This window comes from Haliaeetus albicilla, chromosome W (assembly GCF_947461875.1).
Source record: "Haliaeetus albicilla chromosome W, bHalAlb1.1, whole genome shotgun sequence".
Lineage (NCBI taxonomy): Eukaryota > Metazoa > Chordata > Aves > Accipitriformes > Accipitridae > Haliaeetus > Haliaeetus albicilla.
The window spans coordinates 34506327-34529848 of NC_091515.1; the positions used below are offsets into that span (position 1 = coordinate 34506327).

Consider the following 23522-nt stretch of genomic DNA (forward strand, 5'->3'; position numbering starts at 1 on the left):
GGAGTGGTCGCAGCCCCACGCAGACTACTGCGCGCCCGCGGAGCCCGCTCGCACCCGGTCCGGTCCGGTCCGGCCCGGCCCGGCCCGGCCCTTGCTGGTCGTTATGGGGACGCCTCCACCGGGCGAAGGAGGGAGGGATGTAGAGCTCCGCTCCCAGTAGTGCCGTCCAGGCTGGTGGCTTGGCGCATGCGCGGGATTGGGCTGTGCAGTCCCTGCGCTACTAGGGCCCAGTCTGTGCTGCTCCTCTATCAGCCCCGTCATGGCCGATCCGCGCTTGAGGCAGATCAAGATCAAGACCGGTGTCGTGAGGCGGTGAGTGCGTGCGTGGGGGGGGAAGCCGTTGAGAGAGGCTGAAGGTGGTCCCGCCGCTCTGGAGGGGGAAAGCGGGCTCGGGCCTGCTGCGAGCTCTGAGGGTACTCCCCGTCGCCCTGAGCGGGGAGGGGGCCCTGCCGCCGACGCGGCCCCCGGGAGCTCCGCCGGGCCGAGCGGAGGAGCTGCGAGCGGGGCTTCGTGCGCTGCCGGCCGTGTCTGCTGCGGGGTCTGGGAGTTGTTGTTGCGCTGGGGTGTTTTGCGGTGGGGTGGGGCTGCCAAGATGTGCCGGAGGGTGGCTGTGGCACAAGTTCTGCCATGACTGCTGGTTTCTTCCCCTTGTGCACCGTCGTCAGGAAAAGGCCTTTCCCGAGACCGCAGTTAAACGGGGGGTTTTTGTCACGCTGCCTCGTCAGTGTACAGGGCAGTCTCGCTGTATACCTCGCAGAGGCAGGAAGTCTTACCTATTTTAACAAAACAAATGTTGAATGGGATATTTTTGAATCGATAGTTCACACTGCAAAACCGATGGTAAGCTCACACCTGAGTCTCGGTTTTGTCTAGTTTTAACACAGTCTTCGTTTTTAAGAAAAGTTGCAGTTTATCTGCCTGAATCCCTCTTATTATGACTGTAAGCACAAGGCTTTGATATTAAATATTTGGTCACAGTGGGGTTTATTAAGGCTGCACCCTACAAAGACTGCACTGGTTCAGGGAGAGACAGGAATTAGTATGTGTGCTGGACCAGGATGTTAAATAGTCCAGTTTCATACAATCAACTCTGTATTATGACTTTTTAAAATTCAGTTAGTAAAAGACTAACAGTAAAATGGGTATACTTTCTAATACCTGATTAGCTTTTAAGGATTTGACTTCAAGACTAGAGAAGTAAAATGGATACAGGTTTATCATTACGTTTATGCTAGATAAAGACACTTTATGTTCTCAAAAAAAAAAACCCCAACCAAAACAAAACCTCAAAATGGGGAGCAGTTCTCAAGTACTGTAGCAAGCAAGAAATTGATTATATGATTGTAAGGTCCTGTTTCCTGTCACTGTAGGGCGTGCAAATCATGAACTTGTGTGGTATTTTTAAGCTAGAAAGTTTTAGTGTGGTCTGATTGAGCAGCTTGGTGACTGCTTCTTGCTCTGGGTCCCTTTTGTGACCTGTGTTATGGGTTTGTTGGACAGGAACATTGTAAATGTTCTCTTTGCATTTGTAAGTGGATGGTGGTTTGTGTCAGTTCTTGTAGACAAAGTATTCTGAGGTGTGGGAAAACTAGATTTACTTAGGTTAACATTTTTTTCAGTCTCTCTATTCTTTCTGTCAGCCAAAAGTATAATTTATTGGTGTCTAGATACTTTTGAAAAAACTCTTGTATCTATATATTGGGTTTGTATGGCAAGGTTTTGATAGCGGAGGAGGGGGCTACAGGGGTGGCTTCTATGAGAAGATGCCAGAAGCTTCCCTCATGTCCTACAGAGCCAGTGCCAGCTGGTTCCAAGATGGGCCTCCTGCTGGCCAAGGCTGAGCCAATCAGCAACAGTGGTAGCACCTCTGGGATAACATATTTAAGAAAGGGGAAAAAAAACTGCTGTGCAACAGTAGCTGGAGAGAGGAGTGAGAATATGTGAGAGAAAACCCTGCAGGCACCAAGGTCAGTGAAGAAGGAGGGGGAGGAGGTGTTCCAGGTGCCAGAGCAAAGATTCCCCTGCAGCCTGTGGTGAAGACCATGGTGAAGCAGGCTGTCCCCCTGCAGTCCATGGAGGTCCATGGTGGAGCAGATATCCACCTGCAGCCCATGGAGGACCCCACGCTGCAGCAGGTGGATGTGCCTGAAGGAGGCTGTGACCCTGTGGGAAGCCCATGCTGGAGCAGGCTCCTGGCAGGGCCTGTGACCCTGTGGACAGGAGCCCACGCTAGAGCAGTCTGTTCCTGAAGGACTGCACCCGTGGAAAGGACCCACACTGGAGCAGGGGAAGAGTGTGAGGAGGAAGGAGCGGCAGAGACAACATGTGATGAACTGACTGCAACTGCCATTCCCCATCCTCCTGTGCCATTTGGGGGGGGGGGGGGTAAGAGAAAGTTGGGAGTGAAGTTGTGCCTGGGAAGAAGGGAGTGGTGGGGGGGAATGTGTTTTAATATTTGGTTTTATTTCTCATTACCCTACTCTGACTTTTGGCAATAAATTGAGTTAATTTCCCCAAGTTGAGTCTGTTGTGCCTGTGATGGTAATTGGTGAGTGATCTCTCCCTGCCCTTATCTCGACCCATGACCCTTTGTTATATTTTCTTTCCCTTGTCCAGCTGAGGAGGGGGAGTGCTAGAGCGGCTTGGTGGGCACCTGGCACCCAGCCAGGGTCAACCCACCACAATCTAATAAGACTCAATTTTACTTTTGTAGAATTTGTAATTTGTGGATGTTTCTGTACTGGCTTATTGCTGCTGTTTGATAGTTTTACTGAGAGAACTGTGTGGTAATACAGAACAGCACTTCAGATGACCATTGCTGTCCTGGTTTCAGCTGGGATAGAGTTAATTGTCTTCCTAGTAGCTGGTACAGTGCTATGTTTTGAGTTGGGTATGAGAAGAATGTTGATAACACTGATGTTTCCAGTTGTTGCTCAGTAGTGTTTAGACTAAAGTAAAGGATTTTTCAGCTTCTCATGCCCAGCCAGCAAGAAGGCTGGAGGGGCACAAGAAGTTGGGAGGGGACACAGCCAGGACAGCTGACCCAAACTGGTCAAAGGAATATTCCATACCATGTGACGTCATGCCCAGTACATAAACTGGGGGGAGTTGGTCTGGGAGAGGGATTGCTGCTCTGGAACTAACTGGGCATTGGTTGGTGGGTGGTGAGCAATTGCATTGTGCATCACTTGGTTTGTATATTCCAATCCTTTTATTATTAGTATTGTAATTTTATTATTATCATTATTAGTTTCTTCCTTTCTGTTCTATTAAACTGTCTTTATCTCAACCCATGAGTGTTTTACCTTTTTTTTTTTTTTTTTCCCCTCCCCCAATTCTCTCCTCCATCCCACTGGGTGGGGGGAGTGAGTGGCTGTGTGGTGCTTAGTTACCAGCTGAGGCTAAACCACGACAATTGCTTAATAATAAATCATCACAGAAGTTACCTGAACAAGCTTTTTCCTCATGTTTATAGACTGGGAAACAGAGAGGGAAAGTCTACATAAGGCAATGAACAACTGTGTGGAGATCCTGGTCAGAGCTGGTGCAGGCCTGCATGTTCACATGGTGAATGCTGTACCATGTGGCTATGTCTCTCTGGACCTGGAAGTGGTTTAATGATGCTAGCACGGAGCTAGCTCAGTGTCTGTATACCACTGTCCTTAGTGCTTCTAGCTCTGAGATTAGCTTGCATGTTCTTCATCTGAATTTCTCTGCTGCTCCAGTTTAAGTGAGTCTGAGAGCTGAGAATGAGAGAGTAGAAGTTAGTAGTGTTGTTATCCTGTGTGAGCAATTTCTTTACTGCTTAGCGTGGCTCTTCTGTTTGTTCACTTGATTTATGGAAATCCATGGATGCTGGTTTTGATTTTGTTACTAGTTTGTTGCATCCAAGTTAGAGTAGATTGCTTAAATTCCCACTGGATATTAGTTCAGTTACAATGATACTAACATAGTTCAAATTATATACAGTCAAAATTAATAGACACAAAGCTTCTAATGTTTCTACTTTTGTTTCTAATAGCACCCTTTCCCTGATGTTATACTTGCCTTTTTGCTGTCTCTCTGGGTCCTAAGGCCACTGGCTAAATTTGGTAGTGGGGAGGGGACAAATTCAAGCAAGTCATCAGCATCTTGAATTCTTTGCTGAGAGGAGTATGATGTTGATGGTTTTGTGCTTCTCTGAGTCTGCATATAGAAATGCATATAAAAATCCACATCTTAGTTTTTCTTCATTGTTTTGTACTCCACACTTTATCTGAGTTTACTGTATATGGTGTTTTGCATGTGTTGAACAGTTTTTCTTTGTTATCCTAAAACTGGTTTTACCTATCTCAGGGTTGCATTTCTTTGATGACCAGTACTTGACTATTGGTGAGTTGTTTATAGCATTGGGGCATTTCAGCATCTTCCTGTGCCTGTGTTTTCAAGGGCTATGCTGTTACCCCATGCTCCTACTCTCATCAGTTTTGATCGTTTCTGCTGCATTTTTATTCTAAATCAGAGATAGCTCATTCTTGTTAGTAACAAAAAAATCAATACAGCAGTGTTATACCACGCAATTGTACAAAGCTGAGCAAAAACTAAAACCAAGTAGGTGATTGTTACCTAGGCATAATAGCAGTTACAGTTAAACAAGTAAAAGAAAGCTCTAGGCTGGCCAAGACAAGTCTGGGCAAAGTCTAACTATTCCTAAGAAATATTTTGTGAGCCTAATACAAATCCTGTTGCCTTTTAAAAACAATGCTTAATAAATTACATTATGTTTCAGGGGCACTGTATAGGTGGGCATTCCTCTGGGGTGAAACAATTGCCAGTTGTGACAGGAGAAGACTTGGTGTTGGTCCAAGGTGGCTTAAGCTAATCTAAATCTGAGCTGCTGTGTTACAGCTTCCTGCCCAGCACAAGGACTTAGGTGGCCACGTATCTCTATATTTCAGGGAGCTGATCCACTGAAAAATAATCCAGATGTAAAAAGAAAAAGTTACTTTGAAGGATGAGGCCTGCCTGGATCAGCTTGCCACGCTGCTGTATACATTTCAGAGCTAGTATAAAGAAAGTGATGAAAACATCTGGGGAAATTATACAAGTGGAGTCAGCAGGATTCAGATTTGCTTTTGAAGAATGGCTGTGTGAATAAGCAAGTAAACAGCTTGTGTGATAACAATATGCATGTGTGCAGTCACTGTGCAGCAGCTGGCATACTGTAAGTGAAGGTAACTTTAAAAAAAAAAGTTATCTTACACTCCTTGTGGGGGAGATGATACAGCAGCAGCTCCCACTTCTGTGACAGTTGCATGCAGATGCAAGAAGAGGCATAGCTCTGTCCCACTCCACCCTTCCTTCTTGTATTGGTTTTGTGTGGCAAGGTTTTGGTAGCGGGGGGGGGGGGGGGGTTACAGGGGTGGCTTCTGTAAGAAGCTGCTGGAAGCTTCCCCTGTGTTTGAGAGAGCCCATACCAGCTGGCTCTAAGACGGACCCGCCGCCAGCCAAGGCCGAGCCAATCCGCGATAGTGGTAACGCCTCTGTGATAACATTTTTAAGAAGGAAAAAAAAGTTGGGACAGAGAGAAACAGCCGCCAGAGAGAGGAGTGAGAACATGTAAGAGAAACAACCCTGCAGACACCAAGGTCAGTGAAGGAGGGGGAGGAGATGCTCCAGGCGCCGGAGCGGAGATTTCCCTGCAGCCCGTGGTGAAGACCCTGGTGAGGCAGGCTGTCCCCCTGCAGTCCATGGAGGTCCATGGTGGAGCAGATATCCACCTGCAGCCCGTGGAGGACCCCACGCCGGAGCAGGTGGGTTCCCGAAGGAGGCTGTGACCCTGTGGGAAGCCTGTGCTGGAGCAGGCTCCTGGCAGGACCTGCGGATCTGTGGAGAGAGGAGCCCACGGAGCAGGTTTTCTGGCATGACTTGTGACCCCGTGGGGGACCCACGCTGGAGCAGTCTGTGCCTGAAGGACTGCACACTGTGGAAAGGACCCATGCTGGAGCAGTTCGTGAAGAACTGCAGCCCGTGGGAATGGCCCACATTGGAGAAAGTTTGTGGAGGACTGTCTCCCGTGGGTGGGACCCCACGCTGGAGCAGGGGAAGAGTGTGATGAGCCCTCCCCCTGAGGAGGATGAAGGGGCAGAAAATAATGTGTGATGACCGTAAACCCCATCCCTGTCCCCCTTGTGCCGCTGGGGGGGTTGGTGGAGAAATCCGGGGGTGAAGTTGTGCCTGGGAAGAAGGGAGAGGTGGAGGGAAGGTGTTCTGAGATTTGGTTTTATTTCTCATTACCTTACTCTGGTTGATTTGTAATAAATTGAGTTAATTTTCCCCAAGCTGAGTCTGTTTTGCCCGTGACGGTAATTGGTGAGTGATCTCTCCTGTCCTTATCTCGACCCACAAGCTTTTTGTTATATTTTTCTCTCCCCTGTCCAGCTGAGGAGGGGGAGTAATAGAATGGCTTTGGTGGGCACCTGGCATCCAGCCAGGGTTAACCCATCACACTTCTCTAACTAGAAGCCTAGTTCTGTACTATAGTGGGTGTGCATGTGACTTGAGTCAACTTAGGATCATTAATATTGTCTTCTCATTTGGGACTAGAGCAACTATATAGGTATTTATTCCTAGTGTGTGAGAGGACTCATGTAGAGGCTTATTAAACATGCTATAAAGTGACTGACTTAATACTTCAATTAATTTTCCTTAGTTTTTTGTGAATTTGCTATTTAGAAAAGTGCATTGAATTTAGCCTGTAATACTGATTTTCAAGCACGTTCAATGCTTAGGCTATGAATATATAAAATAAGGGTCAAGAACCATTAGGATGTATTGAACTTTTTTGACACTTCATTTGTCTTTTTTTAATTATCTGCTGTAGCCCATTCTTTTCTCTCATCAGTTACTGAACTCGTCACTTTTTTCAAACTAAGAAAAAAGCAGCTGTTTAATGTGGGATTATTTATTTATTTATTAGCTGTATATCATATATTCTTTGTGTACCCCTCTTGAGAGACAATATTCAGGCTGTGGATACTTTACTTACTTTCCTGCTGCTTATATGGGGATGTATCAATGATAGAAATTTGAACTAGGAATGGGGAGAACCTTTTGTTTTTTCTGACAAATCAGATAACCAGTGTTATGGAGGCATGCACAATCAAATCCAACAGGTGTTAAAACTCACACTTATTCTTCAGTAAAAAGTTAGTTAGAACTCCGGTCACGTTTGTAAACCACAGGCTCAATCAAGTAAGGGGAATTAGTACTACACAGCCAACTTAAGAATTCTTAAGATTTAAAATGATGACTCAAAATGTGCATATCACTCACCAAAATGATGAGGGCTCTCAACCTCAAGGAGTTACCTAGGGCAGCGTCCTGACCCAAGGGGAGAATCCCTGACTGCAGACTTGCTGCTCTGAGGAGGGCTGATTCAAAATGTCCTCTGGTGGGACCCTGTTTATAGCCTTGTCGAATCTGATCTGTGGTCATTTTAATCCCTATTGGCCAAAAGGTCACTTCAGTGTACCTGGCGCATCTCGATTGGCCAGTTCAACTTTCAACCTGTGGCCTCTAGGGTTTGGGTTTTTTTTTCCTCTCCTCCCTGCTTGGAGGAGTTTTGTTTCCTGTCAGGGGAGGGGGGGGGGGGGTGTACCTGCCACAGCCAGGCTCTTGGTGATTGCATACTTTGATTAGCCAGTCTTTCAAAAAAGTAGATTTGATGAGCATGAATAATAATGTTTGCTGTACTTGTAGCTTATGTCCTAACAAGCAATGCTTCTGTTTAATCACCTCAAAGTGAGGATCAGGGATAACGTTGGTGCATTACTTGAGGAGGTCAATCACCTCACAAATAGGGATGTAGACAAAGCAGAGACGTTTAATGCCTTCTTCACCTCTGTCTTTAACACCAATGATGGGCCCTGGAGCCCTGTGTTTGGAAGACCATGACTAGGGGGATGATAAATTCCCAGCTGACCCTGAACTTGTTTGAGACTTGTTGCTCTAGCTGGATGTGCATAAATCTATGGGGCCTGATGGGGTTCATCCCAGGGTACTGAAAGAGCTGGCCGATGTCATTGCGGGACCTCTCTCCATTATTTTTCAATGGTCTCGGGAATCTGCAGAGGTCCCAGTTGACTGGAAGCTGGCAAATGTTGTCCCAATTTTCAAGAAGGGTAAGAAGGAAGACCCTGGTAATTACAGGCCTGTCAGTCTCACTTCAGTGCCTGGTAAAATTATGGAGAAGGTTTTTCTGGGAGTTACTGAAAAACACTTGAGAGACAATGCAGTCGGTCGTAGCCAGCGTGCTTTCACAAGGGGAAAGTCCTGCTTAACTAACTTAATGTCCTTTTATGACAAGGTCACCCATCTAGTTGACCAAGGGAAGCCAGTAGATGTGGGTTTTTTTTGATTTTAGCAAAGTTTTTGATACTGTCTCTCACAGTATCCTTCTGGACAAAATGTCCAGCATACAGCTAGACAAGTCCATAATATGATGGGTGAGCAATTGGCTGATGGGTCAGGCTCAAAGGGTTATAGTAAATGCGGTTACATCAGGCTGGCAGCCAATCACCAGTGGGGTTCCCCAGGGCTCAGTTTTAGTACCAGTGCTCTTTAATGTTTTTATAAATGATCTGGACGCAGGAATCAAATGTGCATTAAATTAGTTTGCCAATGATACTAAATTAGGAGGAACTGTGGACTCCCTCAAGGGTAGAGAGGTCTTACAGGGAGATCTGGATAGACTAGAGAGCTGGGCAATCACCAACCATATGAAATTTAACAAGAGCAAGTGCTGGATTCTGCACCTGGGACGGGGTAATCCTGGTTATATGTACAAATTGGGGGACAAGAGGCTGGAGAGCAGCCCTGCGGAAAGACATCTGGGGGTTTGGGTTGATGGCAAGTTGAATATGAGTCAACAGTGTGCCCTGGCAGCCAAAAGGGCCAACCGGGTCCTGGGGTGCATCAAGCACAGCATAGCTAGCCGGTCGAGGGAGGTGATTGTCCCCCTCTACACTGCATTGGTGCAGCCCCACCTCGAGTACTGTGTGCAGTTTTGGGCCCCTCAATATAAGAAGGACATCAAACTATTAGAGTGTGTCCAGAAGAGGGTGACCAAGATGGTGAAAGGTCTCAAGGGCAAGACTCATGAGGAGCAGCTGAGGTCACCTGGCTTGTTCAGCTTGGAGAAGAGAAGGCTGAGGGGTGACCTCATCACAGTCTACAACTTCCTCAAGGGGGGCAGTGGAGGGGGAGGTGCTGATCTCCTCTCTCTGGTGACCGGGGATAGGACACATGGAAATGGAATGAAGCTGTGTCAGGAGAAGTTCAGACTGGACGTTAGGAAAAGGCTCTTCACCGAGAGGGTGGTTGGTCACTGGAACAGGCTCCCCAGGAAAGTGGTCACGGCACCAAGCCTGTCAAGAGTTCAAGGAGCATCTGGATGATTCTCTTAGCCATATGGTTTAGTTTTAGGTAGTCTTGTGAGGAGCAGGGAGTTGGATCCCTTCCAACTTGAGATATTCTATGAATCTGTGATTCAAAATGGTCTTACTCTTAGTAAATCCAAACTCAGACAACCTGCTGGATAGCGAGGGAATTGATTGGGGGGGGGGGGGGAACAAACCCACTTTTAAAAATATCTTGTACTCATTTCAGATTGGCAATGATTTTGAAAACTACTGCGAACAAAGTCAGTTGGGGCATGTGAAAATAGCACTGGCGTTTGTCCATAGTTTGCATCTGATTAAATGGAAGTGACAGCAATAGATTAGAATGAGACCAAGACAATTCACATTGCAGTTGTGTTAGTTTAACTTAAACAAGAGTGTTAAAAGATTGTTAAAATGTGGCTGATGTACCATAATTGCAAATCTACAAGCTTTGATTATAGAATTTTGCATTATGAACCTACGGGGAAAGTGTATTGATTTTTGTGAAGCAGCCCTTTTTTAAAAACACCTTTCTAAAACTATGGAATCTTCATAAGATGTTCTTTTGCCTGTAGCACTGGTATTGATACTGGATTTTCTCTTCGTAAAATATTCTCACATTGCCAAGCAACTTACACTATGTTTTTTTCTTACTATTATTATTTTTCCCCCTAAGCACAGAAAGTTCTGCAAGTTACTCAAAACTGTCGGTTTCTTTTAAAATATAAATGTAAACAATTATTTTAAATTTAATTATTTTACTGGTGAGTTCAGGATACATTTTGTGCAAGTGAAGTATGAAGTATTGCAGAGAATGCAGATAGTCCTTTTCCTTTATGGTGACTATTGCTTATTCAAGCACAAAACTAGTTAATTTTCTTGGTTACTCCAAGAAACTTGCTATTTCTGGTGTAAATCACAAACTTTCTCAATCTTCTCTCTACCATATGAATTATGGTCACTTTCTTGCTTGTTTCTGATTAGCCATGGGCACAAGCCCTGATTCTTACCATCAATATATTGAGAAGAAACTTGTGTCTCCTTTCTTTATTCTCATTATAATTAGAAGATTGTATGCAATAATTGTTTGTTAGCTCAATTAATGGGAAGGGCTGGGATATCCTATATTACATGAGTATTGAGGAACGATCTGCAGAGCTGCTCAGCTATACCGAGTCAGCATGATAAAGTTATTTAATGTTTACACTGCACATCCAAGAGCACAGGGATTCAGGTGGGGTGAATATATTGCATGCACTGTCGAATACAAGCTGACTCTGTATCCAAATTAAATAACCCTGTCTCAGTGCAGGAGCATTGTGCAGCTGTTGTCTAGGGTTGTCACCAGCTCAGTCCTGGAGTCTTAACAGCCCAGCCTGTAAACTTGGGTTCAGTGCTAGCCAAATGTGGTAATTGTGGTCCAGAGCTACTGAGATACATCTTAAGTACCTTCTGTAGAGTTCCTGGCATGAGGATCGGATACAGAAAGTCCTGAGTTGGCCCTGCGGTTGAAGGCTGCTTCAGTCTTGTAGACTTACTAACTTAGTCTCTGTCCCACATAAAAACTGCTTTATGTGAACTGGTTGAGAAAAGAGCGCCCCTCCATTTACACAGTGCTGTCTGTGGCATACAGTTACCAACCTAGATACTTAGTTTAAGGGTAATTGCAAGTTGACTCTAGTCTTCAGAAACAAAACTACTTGTTCGAAGGGGTTCCTACTTCCTTGTGTTTTTTCAATGCATTCTTTCTATTAAACTTCAGGAATACCAAACAGTACCTACACAGATTTTTATTTTATTTAAAAAAAAAAAAAAAAAAAAAAAAAAGCTGTGAGAAGAGTGCAGTGGTTGCTGTGAAAATTGCATAGTGGTTTTCGTTGTTGCTTTTAAAATGTTTTTGATTTCACTTGTTTTACTTTTTGAGCAGACCTAAACACTGGTTCCTTTATAGAGGCATCTCGCATTTAAATTAGTAATGGTCAGACCTCAAAGATTGCCTCCTTCGCGTTCCGTCCTCCATCCCGTTACCTCTTCTAAAAAAAAAAAATAAAAGCCTGTCCTGGTTTCAGCTGGGATAGAGTTAACTGTCTTCCTGGTAGCTGGTACAGTGCTATGTTTTGAGTTCAGTATGTGAAGAATGTTGATAACACTGATGTTTTCAGTTGTTGCTAAGTAGTGTTTAGACTAATGTCAAGGATTTTTCAGCTTCTCATGCCCAGCCAGCGAGAAAGCTGGAGGGCACAAGAAGTTGGCACAGGACACAGCCAGGGCAGCTGACCCAAACTGGCCAATGGAGTATTCCATACCATGTGACGTCCCATCTAGTATAGGAACTGGGAAGTGGGGGCAGGGAATCGCCGCTCGGGGACTAGCTGGGTGTTGGTCGGCGGGTGGTGAGCAATTGCCCTGCGCATCATTTGTACATTCCAATACTTTTATTACTAGTGTTGTCATTTTATTAGTATTATCATTATTAGTTTCTTCTTTTCTGTTCTATTAAACCGTTCTTATCTCAACCCACGAGTTTTACTTCTTTTTTCCCAATTTTCTCCCCCATCCCACTGGGTGTGGGGGGAGTGAGTGAGCGGCTGCGTGGTGCTTAGTTGCTGGCTGGGGTTAAACCACGACAAGCCTCTAGTGAAATGCATGATTCTGGCATCTCATTGGTTTTGTGTTTACAACTATCTTCTGCCCCCTGAGGCAAAACAGTCTTGTGCACTGACCATAGTAATCTATTGATGTCATCGTCTTAATTGGCAGAACTATATCACATATCAACCAGGTTTATCACCATAGGTGTCAGTAGGAATGCTATGTTAAGGAGGAAGGAAATTTTTTTTTTTTAATAATTTGGGCAAGTACACATGCAAAAGTGGTGTTGCAAACTTATGTTCTTTCAGCAGTCTTTCAAAAGTTTGGAAATACTGTAGTTACAGTTGCTTGGTAACCCTAGTTTGGTGCCATTACGCATATGTGTAGTACTGTTGTCTTGTTTTTGATTGTACATACTTTTTTCATGGCATCCTTACCCATGGCATGGGGCCACATATTCAAATATGTGGATAAAACAGTTGAAATAATAATTTTGCATGAATTAGGATGTGGCTCTATGGGGAAAAACTAAATTATTATATTAAACTTATGGTAGTGCTTTGTATATAGAAGATACTGTGATAACAACCCTAATCCATCCTGGCTTGACTTTAAGTATTATTAAATTATATGCATCATGTAGGTGGAAATCTCATTCAGGATCAGGAGGCCTATCATATTTTCTTTAAACTGTATTCAGTCTCTTTCCTGATGCATTGTGAATTGCCTACACACATAATATGACTTTAGTTCTATCTAATTTTGATCATTTTGACACTGTCTCTCACAGCATACTCTTTGAGAACCTGGCGGCTCATGGCTTAGACAAGTGTACTCTTCACTGGGTAAAAAACTGGGTGAATGGACGAGCCCAGAGGGTTATGGTGAATGGAGTTAAATCCAGTTGGTGGCCGGTCACAAGTGGTGTCCCCCAGGGCTCAGTTTTGGGGCCAGTTCTGTTCAATATCTTTATCAATGATCTGGACGAGGGGATCGAGCGCATCCTCGGTAAGTTTGCGGATGACACCAGGTTGGGAGGGAGGGCTGATCTGCTCGAGGGTAGGAAGGCTCTACAGAGGGATCTGGACAGGCTGGATTGATGGGCCGAGGCCAATTGTATGAGGTTCAACAAGGCCAAGTGCCGGGTCCTGCACTTGGGTCACAACAACCCCATGCAGCGCTACAGGCTTGGGGAAGAGTGGCTGGAAAGCTGCCTGGCAGAAAAAGACCTGTGGGTGCTGGTTGACAGCTGGCTGAATATGAGCCAGCAGTGTGCCCAGGTGGCCAAGAAGGCCAATGGCATCCTGGCTTGTATCAGAAATAGTGTGGCCAGCAGGAGCAGGGAAGTGATTGTTCCCCTGTACTCAGCACTGGTGAGGCTGCACCTTGAGTACTGTGTTCAGTTTTGGGCCCCTCACTACAGGAAAGACATTGAGTTGCTGGAGCATGTCCAGAGAAGGGCAACCAAGTTGGTTAAGGGCCTGGAGCACAAGTCTTAGGAGGAGCGGTTGAGGGAGCTGGGGTTGTTTAGTCTGGAGAAGAGGAGGCTGAGGGGAGACCTTAGAGCTCTCTACAACTACCTGAAAGGGGGTTGCAGTGAGGTGGGTACTGGTCTCTTCTCCCAAGTAACTAGTGATAGGATGAGAGGAAATGGCCTCAAGTTGTGCCGGGGAGGTTTAGGTTGGATATTAGAAAAAATTTCTTTACTGAGAGGGTTGTCAGGCATTGGAACAGGCTGCCCAGGGAAGTGGTTGAGTCACCATCCCTGGAGGTATTCAAAAAGTGTAGACAAGGCACTTCAGGACATGGTTTAGTGGGCATGGATGATGGTTGGACTCGATCTTAAAGGTCTTTTCCAACCTAAATGATTCTCTGATTACTTTAACACTTCTGATTGGTTATCCCCAGATTTTGGGGGGGAGAAGTAGATTCTATGCCTTTTCTCCAAAACAAAGGTCTTGACTGAAGATGATGACTGTGTGGGGTTATAAAAGGGAAAATGAAGTGGTGATCTGTGGTAACCCCAATTGTTGCCACAACAGAGGCCCCATTTCTTGTTTTTCGTTTTCTAGAAGCAAAGTTCTTGGGTTCCTTAGCATTTATAATTTTCATCTTCTGCCCTGTTCCATTCTGTACCATTCTCTCCCAGAATTTTTGTCACTCCAGAGCCTCTTCAGGATGGGCTGATAAACTTTTTACTTTTCTCTAACTCTTGTCTTCAGTCCATCAGAGATGCTCTTTCAGTTTTCTTGGTTCAGTACCCCATCTCTTTGTCCCCAGCCATCCAAGTTGCTTCTTTTAGTGCCTCAGCAAATACTTCATCCCCAGCTAGCATCTTTCTGTTTTCTGAGTAGTCCATAACTTAAGAGCTTTCACTTTGGTTGTGTCTGTTGGATTCTTCCATTCCTCATTCCCTCTGCCACCCTCCATGCTCCCACTGGCTGCTGGCATTCAATGATGCCCTAACCAAGTAGACTTTCTTAGCAGGGCAAAAGGGGAACTGAACTTCAGCTGTTGCTATGGCAAGGATTTAAAAAAATCTGCAGGAATATATTGCAAGAGCAGGAAAATGAGAGGCAAGGACAGAATGTGAAGCCCTGGAGATTCAGAGAAATCTCAAAATGGTATAATTTGCCTTTTTTTACTAATAAAAGAGATGCTGTAAAAATGTTAAAACCAAGTAATTTTAAAATTAAAATAATTTTCTACCTTAAGAAAACAAACAAACAAAAAAACCCCAAACAACTGTAACTGATATTCATATTCTTCACAGTAGTAGTCCCTGATAAATGCCAAGCCTGCAAATTTAACCTGAAAATGTCACGGTAACTCAGTTCTGCAAGTTGTAGATGTGGGGAGGGGTATGTGTGGTAAAAATAATGCATATACTTGTGTGTGGTTACATCTTCACTCGTTTAGAGAAAGTTTATCTTTTATGCTGATTTTGTCATTATCAAGAAAATGAATGCATAAACTTGAGATCCTGTCCAAATTGGAAAGTAGTCAGTTACTCATGGCTAAGAAAATATGGCAGTTATCACTAACTCTGTCAAGTATTGTATTTCTTTCCTCCTTCCTTCCTTCCTTGACTTTTCCTCTTAGGCCCCGGTCTGTAATGTGTGCGTGCTTATGTAACCTCAGTGAAACCAAGAATGTGCATAAGTAATTTGAAGATTTCGGACGTGCTAGTTTAAGCTCTGCAGGTAGTGATTTCCACAGCACCAATGTTACTGCAGTTTTTGAATTATTGTAATATAATTGTGCATAATATTAATACATGGAATTTATTATACTTGTGGTGGGTTGACCCTGGCTGGATGCCAGGTGCCCACCAAAGCTGCTCTATCACTCCCCCTCCTCAACTGGACAGGGGAGAGAAAATATAATGTCCCCAGATGTCACATGGTATGGAATACCCTGTTGGCCAGTTTGGGTCAGCTGTCCTGGCTGTGTCCCCTCCCAACTTCTTGTGCCCCTCCAGCCTTCTTGCTGGCTGGGCATGAGAAGCTGAGAAATCCTTGACTTAGTCTAAACACTACTGAGCAACAACTGAAAACATCAGTGTTATCAACATTCTTCTCATACTGAACCCAAAACATAGCACTGTAACAGCTACTAGGAAGACAATTAACTCTATCCCAGCTGAAACCAGGACAGTTTGCATTGGTGTTAATCTGTACCCTGCAGTACCCTGGAAAAAATAATAACTATCAGGACAAATACATTGTAAATCTTTGTTTAAAACAGACTGTAGTGGGGAAAAAAACCCTACTTTTTCTTTATAAAGCTTCCAAAGAATAACAGTGTGTCCTAGTTTCAGCTGGGATAGAGTTAATTGTCTTCCTAGTAGCTGATATAGTGCTATGTTTTTGAGCTAGGTATGAGAAGAATGGTGATAACACTGATGTTTTCAGTTGTTGCAAGTAATGTTTAGACTAAAGTCAAGTCAGTTTTAATTCATTACACTTAAGGCAGCAGTTAAAATGTACATAAATAGCAGGCTGTACCCTATTCTATGTGCTCAAAACAATTTATTTTTCATAATCTTTGTTCTCAGTTTGAAGTAAGTTACAGTCAGCTTCAGAAGGTTTCAGGTAGACATAAGAGCAGCCTCTTATGTTTCCTATGCTTATTCTGAAATCAGGTTAAGGTAAAGTTACCTTACAGATTCAATACAATGGAAAAAATAATTATCACTGTTTTCCTGTAAGACTTTTTTCATTTCATTAATGCTTACATTATAGATATCTGTATTTTTGTTTTAATAAAAGAAAAAAAATTATTGGGGAAATTTTAATATTTGCTGCTAATACCTTAATGCTTTCCTTTCTAAGATGGAAATAAAGTTAACTAAGGAACTTATAATCTCTTTTCCATAATTTAAAAAAACAAAACAAAAAAACCAAACCCCTAAAGACTTAAAGTTGAAAATAGAACTTTTCATCCCTCCCTGCCCTAAAGTGGGACTGAAGTAGAGAGCTTTTTTTAGAGGTGGAGTCATTGAGACTTTGGAGTTCTGGGGGAGGAAGAGATGAAGCAGCTTGTGCTGGAATGGTCCTGTACTTCTAGCTGGTTGGGGATGTCTTGCTGCAGATTCCCCAAAGAAATGACTTTAGGCAACAGGAATGTTTGACTTGCATTCCGTATGCATAAAGAGAACATGTAGAGAATAAAAAGAACAGATCTGTGTTGGACTTTGAATGTTTGGAACTTTTGTAGACTTCTTGAGCAAAACTGGACTGAGAAGGTTCCTCTAGCCACTTCTCAAAGACTTTTCAGCATCTTGTTGGTGGTTTAAGAAAGTACTGATTGCTTTCAGAACAGTTCAACCATACAGGTGCTTTTTATGTTATAAAACTATGGGCAGTGGTTTGCAAATGTAATTTAGAGGAAGACTCTTGGCCTATTTAGGAACTGGTGGATATTAGGTATACGGTAAAAATGAAGCTCTTGTTTTTTTGAGGCTGTGACATCTTAGTTTGATCATAAGAATATATTTAAGCCTAAATAATATTTTCATAAGTTTTAGCACAGGAAAGTACCCATCATCTTAGATGTTTAAGATGTTCCTGTGGATGTCCATGAAATCTGGCAGCTGTTAACACTATGTCAGGAAGGAGGGAGAGCCTTAGGCAACATAGTGGCCAAACTCCTTGGAGAGAATGGGAAGTGTGCTTGCCTGGCAAATATAATTTCTAAAGAATGACACCAGTGTAAACTATCGACACATGAAAACCATAAAGCACTTGAACTGGCTCAGAGGATCTCTGAGAAATTAGATTAATAGATCTAGTGCTGTTTAATTAATTGACACATGTGGAGTCAAAATAAATTCCTAAAGCAGTCTTTTTGGGAATTTGAGAAATCCCTAATGCCCCTTTCAATACAGAGTTCAATATAGAATGGACCTAAGTTAGACATTTCTCTTGCTGGTGTATATACACTTTTGAAAATGGAAAAATTCAGTAAAACATTTTCTTCTTTTTTATTGAAAACTGAAAGCTGTGTTTGCAATGAAAGTAGCGGAAGCCTTTGGAGTGGCTTGTTTGCTGCCTTGCCTGCTGCCTGCTCAGGTGACTTAGGTCAGAATGAGTAAAACTTTTTTTTTTAAGTGAAGATCATGTGAGCTTAGCAAAGTAGATGTTAACCTCTAGCAAGAATATGCAGTATAAAAATACCCTCTTAACCCACATTGCAAGTATGTGATTTTTTTTTTTTTTTTTTATAAGATAAATTCCTAAAGGAGATTCTCTGACTACTAATGCTTCACCCACAATACCTGTGTGTACAAGAGGAAATAGTCTGGAATAGTTAAGTTTAAAACATCATGCTTGTGCTTTAAGAAATTCCAAATTCTTGACTTGCTGTCTTTTGAACATCAGCATTCTGCACAATGCATGCCCTGGTCTGAGGGTGAGCAGAAAGGGAGGAAATGGGAATCTAATTTCTTTAGCCTCAAGGTAAGATGTGAAAGAGGAATGTGCAAAATAAATACTAATTTTATGTAAAATACATACATTAGTAACAATTACAAACTTTTTGTGTTGTCTGTTGTACAAACCCAGATATTTATCACTGGTTTAGAATACTTTTACCAAGTTTGAATAATGGCTTGCTTATGCCTGAAAAAAATGGTTTTCATGCACATAATAAAGAAATCTGTCTTATTCAGTGATAGTATATTCTTCTAGTGAAATAGAATTCAATGAACAGTGGCCTCTATTCCAGACCATTTATAATTCTGCAGCAGTGTTGGGTGCACGCTTACTGAAGTGTGACCTCAGGCAAGACCTGCAGTCACAGTGCAAAGTAAAATGAAGCATTGCCACTGCTTCCTTTCTTCTCTTTGGAAGCTAAAATTACTGTGCATGGCTTTTCTACAGTTTTGCACGCTTGAGTTAGCTCCTTACACAGTGGATACTCTTAATAAAATGACAACAGCAATTTAGTTTTGTCATTTGAACTGGCACTGGCTACATTGCTCAAAAATACGGTATTAGAGTAGTTGAATGCGTGTTGAGTCTAATTCTTTTTTCTATTTTCCGGAGAGTTGCATTTCCATTAACTTTGGGAAAACATACTGGCAGATTCATTTAAAATAAACTCAGCTCCGCCCTTCATATAAGTGACTTAGCCTGTGCAATAAGAAATTAAGATCAAGGGATGTTTTTTCATTAGCCTGTGGCTTTGTTGTTTGCATTACGAAACACAACTGTATCTGCAATATAACTAACTCATCTCAAGGAGCTTTAAGACACTTACTGTAGCATATGCTAACTATTACAAGATGCCTTGATGGAAAGATATTAAAATTGCTGGTAACTGACATAAAATATGAAAAAGTGTTTTAGGCTTTCTGAGCAAAGCAACATACATTACGGAGGAGCGGCCCCCTGATTAATGAAGGCTTGCTGAGGCATACACAGCATACACAGCTGATGTTATGAAAAATGAATTCTTTGTTGTGCTGACAGCCCAGCAACTGCAGTTGGAAAAGATTATTAGTGAGAATCATTATAAGTAGTGATATTTTCAAACTCTATTATAGCAATCAGGCTAGAATTTATTCAATAGATTTACTTTATTTGGTGGTAATTGATAAATAATCAAAACTTATCAATGTGCTTGCACACATTTCACTAACAATCAAGCAAAAGTGGTCCATTTACCACCTGAATTGGTCCCAATTAGGATTAAATTGATGATCAATTAATCTTAGAAGGGGCAGTGTTGTATTTTGTGAAGGAGCAGCAGCAAAAGTGGCAAATAAATGGAGTAAAGTCAGGAGATTAGAATGAGCAGAAATAAGCTCAACAGCTACATTTTGCAGCTAATGAACATGCAGCTGGATTGCAAATGACTGGATTTATAGTGTTGGTATAAAAATAAAACTGGCTGTAGTTTAGAGCTGTCGCAGGCATGGAGACAGAAATTGGAGCATATATGACATCACCCTTCTACAAATAGAAAAGGCAGAGCAGACTCTCAGATAATACCTCTAACTGTATGTCATTGACAAAACAGTTTATAGGATAAAAATGTTTTTGGGTCAGAGGTTTGGGGACATGGTGAAAGAGCAAAACAAACGTTTATTTTGGTACTTCCATCCATTACTCTGGCAAGGCTTTATATTTTTGTACAAACAAGCTTTGTACACAGCAAATGAGTATGGAAAAATTCTTGGTTTATACAGTGCCTCTGACACACAGCATAAAAAATCTCCACCAAGAATTCAAGAAATATACACATACAATGTCAGGCTTCTGAAATATTTCAAGTTGAAAAGCTAATGATAACCTTGTTTTCAACTACATGAAGTCTTATTTCAGTTTTCATAGGATAATTTAGGTTGGAAAAGACCCTTAAGATAGAGTCCAGCCATTAACCTAACACTACCCAGTCCACCACTCACCCATGTCCCTAAGTGCCACATCTACATGTCTTTTAAATACCTCTAGGGATGGTGATTCAACCACTTCCCTGGGCAGCCTGTTCCAATGCTTGATAACCCTTTCGGTAAATAATTTTTTCCTAATATCCAATCTAAACCTCCCCTGGCACAACTTGAGGCCGTTTCCTCTTGTCCTATCGCTTGGTACTTGGGAGAAGGGACTGACACCCACCTCGCTACAGCCTCCTTTCAGGTAGTTGTAGAGAGTGATAAGGTCTCCCTTGAGCCTCCTTTTCTCCAGACTAAACGACCCTGTTGTCCTAAAAGTGGATTTGTTACCTGGTGTGCAATAGACCAATCTCACACACTCGTCTAATTTATTAAACTACTCCTACCTAATACATATTGAAACTATCTAATGCATATGCATAGATTACATAACCATGACACATCAGATGCCTTCTCTGCATGCGTGGGGGTCTCAGATGGTCTTCAGTGGTCCTTTGAGGAGGTGTCTCCTCCTCACTTCGACTGCTAAGTCGCTCTGTATCGGGTCAATGGTTCATTTTCCTGCCAAGAGGGTTGCACCATCAATCAGGAAAAATAGAAAGGATCAGAATTGGTGTTCCAGGTGAGGCACCATTAAACAGGAAGAATAGAAAAGATCAGAATTATCTTGGCTAACTAACTTAATTTAAAACAGGACTTTTTAATCTACCACAGGATTTTCTGTATCTGACATCAACCCTAGTTCCCTCCGCTGCTCCTCATAGGACTTGTTCTCTAGACCCTTTACCACCTTTGTTGCCCTTCTTTGGACATGCTCTAGCACCTCAATGTCTTTCTTGTAGTGAGGGGCCCAAAACTGAACACAATATTCAAGGTGCGGCCTCACCAGTGCTGAGTTCAAAGGGATGATCGCTTCCCTAGTCCTGTTGGCCACACTATTTCTGATACAAGCAAGGATGCCATTGGCCTTCTTGGCCACCTGGACATGCTGCCAGCTCATATTCAGCCAGCTGTTTACCAACACCCCTAGGTCCTTTTCTGCCAGGCAGCTTTCCATCCACTCTTCCACAAGCCTGTAGCATTGCATGGGATTGTTATGACCCAAGTGCAGGACTTGGGGAGGGGAGACCTTATAACTCTCTACAACTACATCTGTATAAAATACATTTCAATATCCGAGTCTATCGAAGTGATACATTGTAAATAATGAATGTTGTCATCTACTTTTTTGAGTTTGAGGGGAGACAACAGTGAATTTTTTTTGAAGTGTAGAACCAAAGCTGTAGTTATTTTTGAGGTCAGTTTCATACTGATCAATGAGATACCGTTGCATTATAATATACTTTATGGAGCTTTGTAGAGGCTTTTCTGAACAGAACATTCACCCTGAACTTGGTGTATACCAAAATTAATGCGTTTATTCTGATAATACAGAATACATCTTAAAGGTATGGTATTATTGCTTAACTGTAACATAATTCAACCTCCCGGCATTTTTTTTATTTTCTTAGTCCTTGTTATTCTTAACTGTCCTTTAGGTTTTGCTTGTGTATTGCATTCTAAATTACTCTTCTTTCAACTAAAGTTCTGTCTTATGTTGCCTTCAGTATATCTGGTGACTTTCTTTCCACTTAGTTATCATATGTCATAGTTGCACTTGAGAAGAATTTGAAAAATACAATAGCATTTTAAGGTAGTTGAAAGGATACATGTCATGGTTTAACCCCAGCCAGCAACTAAGCACCACGCAGCCGCTCACTCACTCCCCCCCCCACCCAGTGGGACAGGGGAGAAAATCGGGAAAAGAAGCAAAACTCGTGGGTTGAGATAAGAACGGTTTAATAGAACAGAAGAAACTAATAATGATAACACTAATAAAATGACAAGAATAATAATAAAATGATTGGAATGTACAAATGATGCACAGTGCAATTGCTCACTACCTGCCAATCGATGCCCAGTTAGTTCCCGAGCAGTGATCCCCCCACCCCCACTCCCCCCAGTTTATAGACTAGATGTGATGTGGTATGGTATGGAATACCCTGTTGGCCAGTTTGGGTCAGGTGCCCTGGCTCTGTCCTGTGCCAACTTCTTGTGCCCCTCCAGCTTTCTCGCTGGCTGGGCATGAGAAGCTGAAACATCCTTGACTTTAGACTAAACATTCCTTAGCAACAACTGACAACATCAGTGTGTTATCACCATTCTTCTCATACCTAGCTCAAAAACATAGCACTGTACCAGGTACTAGGAAGACAGTTAACTCTATCCCAGCTGAAACCAGGACAGTATCCACCCCTTATTCTATACCACTGAAGTCATGCTCAGTTCCCATACCTTTAGTTACATCCTGGTCAATCATCATCACCTTTTCTGTCCTTTTGAGATATATAGACAATGAGATATTTATATTATATATACACACACACAGAAATAATTCGTTTAGTTTATGGGTCATGTACATAAAATGTTTGTTGAGTTCATTTAGTTCCCGACTCAGGGCTCCATCTGTCATACCAGTCTTTCTGGGCAGGAGGGATGGTGTGAAGTCCTCTCAGTCAGCAGAGCAGGATTGGGCTTCAGTGCGGTGTGACGAGCAGGTGACATTGGACGCAGCAGGAGGATGGTGTGCACTGTTGGATTGTTGCATGCTGGAGTCAGTTCTGGTTCCATCACTACTGTGCTTCGCTCAGTTTGATCACAGTTCATTCTTGCTTGATCTAAATTATTCTTACTGTAGTTCTATGGATATAGTATATATCAATTATAGTAATGATAACATATAGTAGCAGGGTTATATAGCAACTAATATCATACCGTTTAATTCTGGCTATTCTCACCTAAAATCAAATCCTCTTGAGGCACACATCGGACTTCCCTATCTTTTCACATAAACCACCAAGTGCACCCAGGCCCTTGAGCAAAAGCAATCCCACGAATGGGTTTACCTTTGCCTGAAGCAGGAGTAACCCAGACTGTCTCTCCTAACATATTGTTTCATGTGCACTACAGGGACTTTATCCCCTTCTACAGTATGTAAAAATTCTGATTGGGCAGGGCCACTCCGATTGGCAGATCCTCTGGTGTTGACTAACCAGGTGGCTTTTGCTAAATGTGTATCCCAAAGTTTGAAAGTTCCACCCCCCATTGCTTTCAATGTAGCTTTTAACAGTCCATTGTATCGCTCAATTTTCCCAGAGGCTGGTGCATGATAGGGGATATGATACACCCACTCAATGCCATGCTCTTTGGCCCAGGTGTCTATGAGGTTGTTTCGGAAATGAGTCCCGTTGTCTGACTCAATTCTTTCTGGGGTGCCATGTCGCCACAAGACCTGCTTCTCAAGGCCCAGGATAGTGTTCCGGGCAGTGGCATGGGGCACAGAATATGTTTCCAGCCATCCGGTGGTTGCTTCCACCACTGTCAGCACATAGCGCTTGCCTTGGCGAGTTTGTGGGAGTGTGATATAGTCAATCTGCCAGGCTTCCCCATATTTATATTTCAGCCATCGCCCTCCATACCACAGGGGCTTTAACCGCTTGGCTTGCTTAATTGCAGCACGTGTTGAACATTCATGGATAACCGGCGCGACAATGTCCATGGTCAGGTCC

General features: G+C 42.9%; 1 protein-coding gene across 1 annotated transcript in view; it reads left to right on the top strand.

Annotated features, from left to right (window-relative positions):
• Positions 1-214: 214 nt before the first annotated feature.
• Positions 215-23522, top strand: part of LOC138683482 (tubulin-specific chaperone A) — a 92841-nt gene continuing 69533 nt past the window's right edge. Inside the window, exon 1 of the mRNA XM_069775363.1 lies at positions 215-312. Within this exon, the coding sequence (XP_069631464.1) occupies positions 260-312 (53 nt within the window). The 5' untranslated portion in view covers positions 215-259. The remainder of the gene's footprint in view (positions 313-23522) is intronic.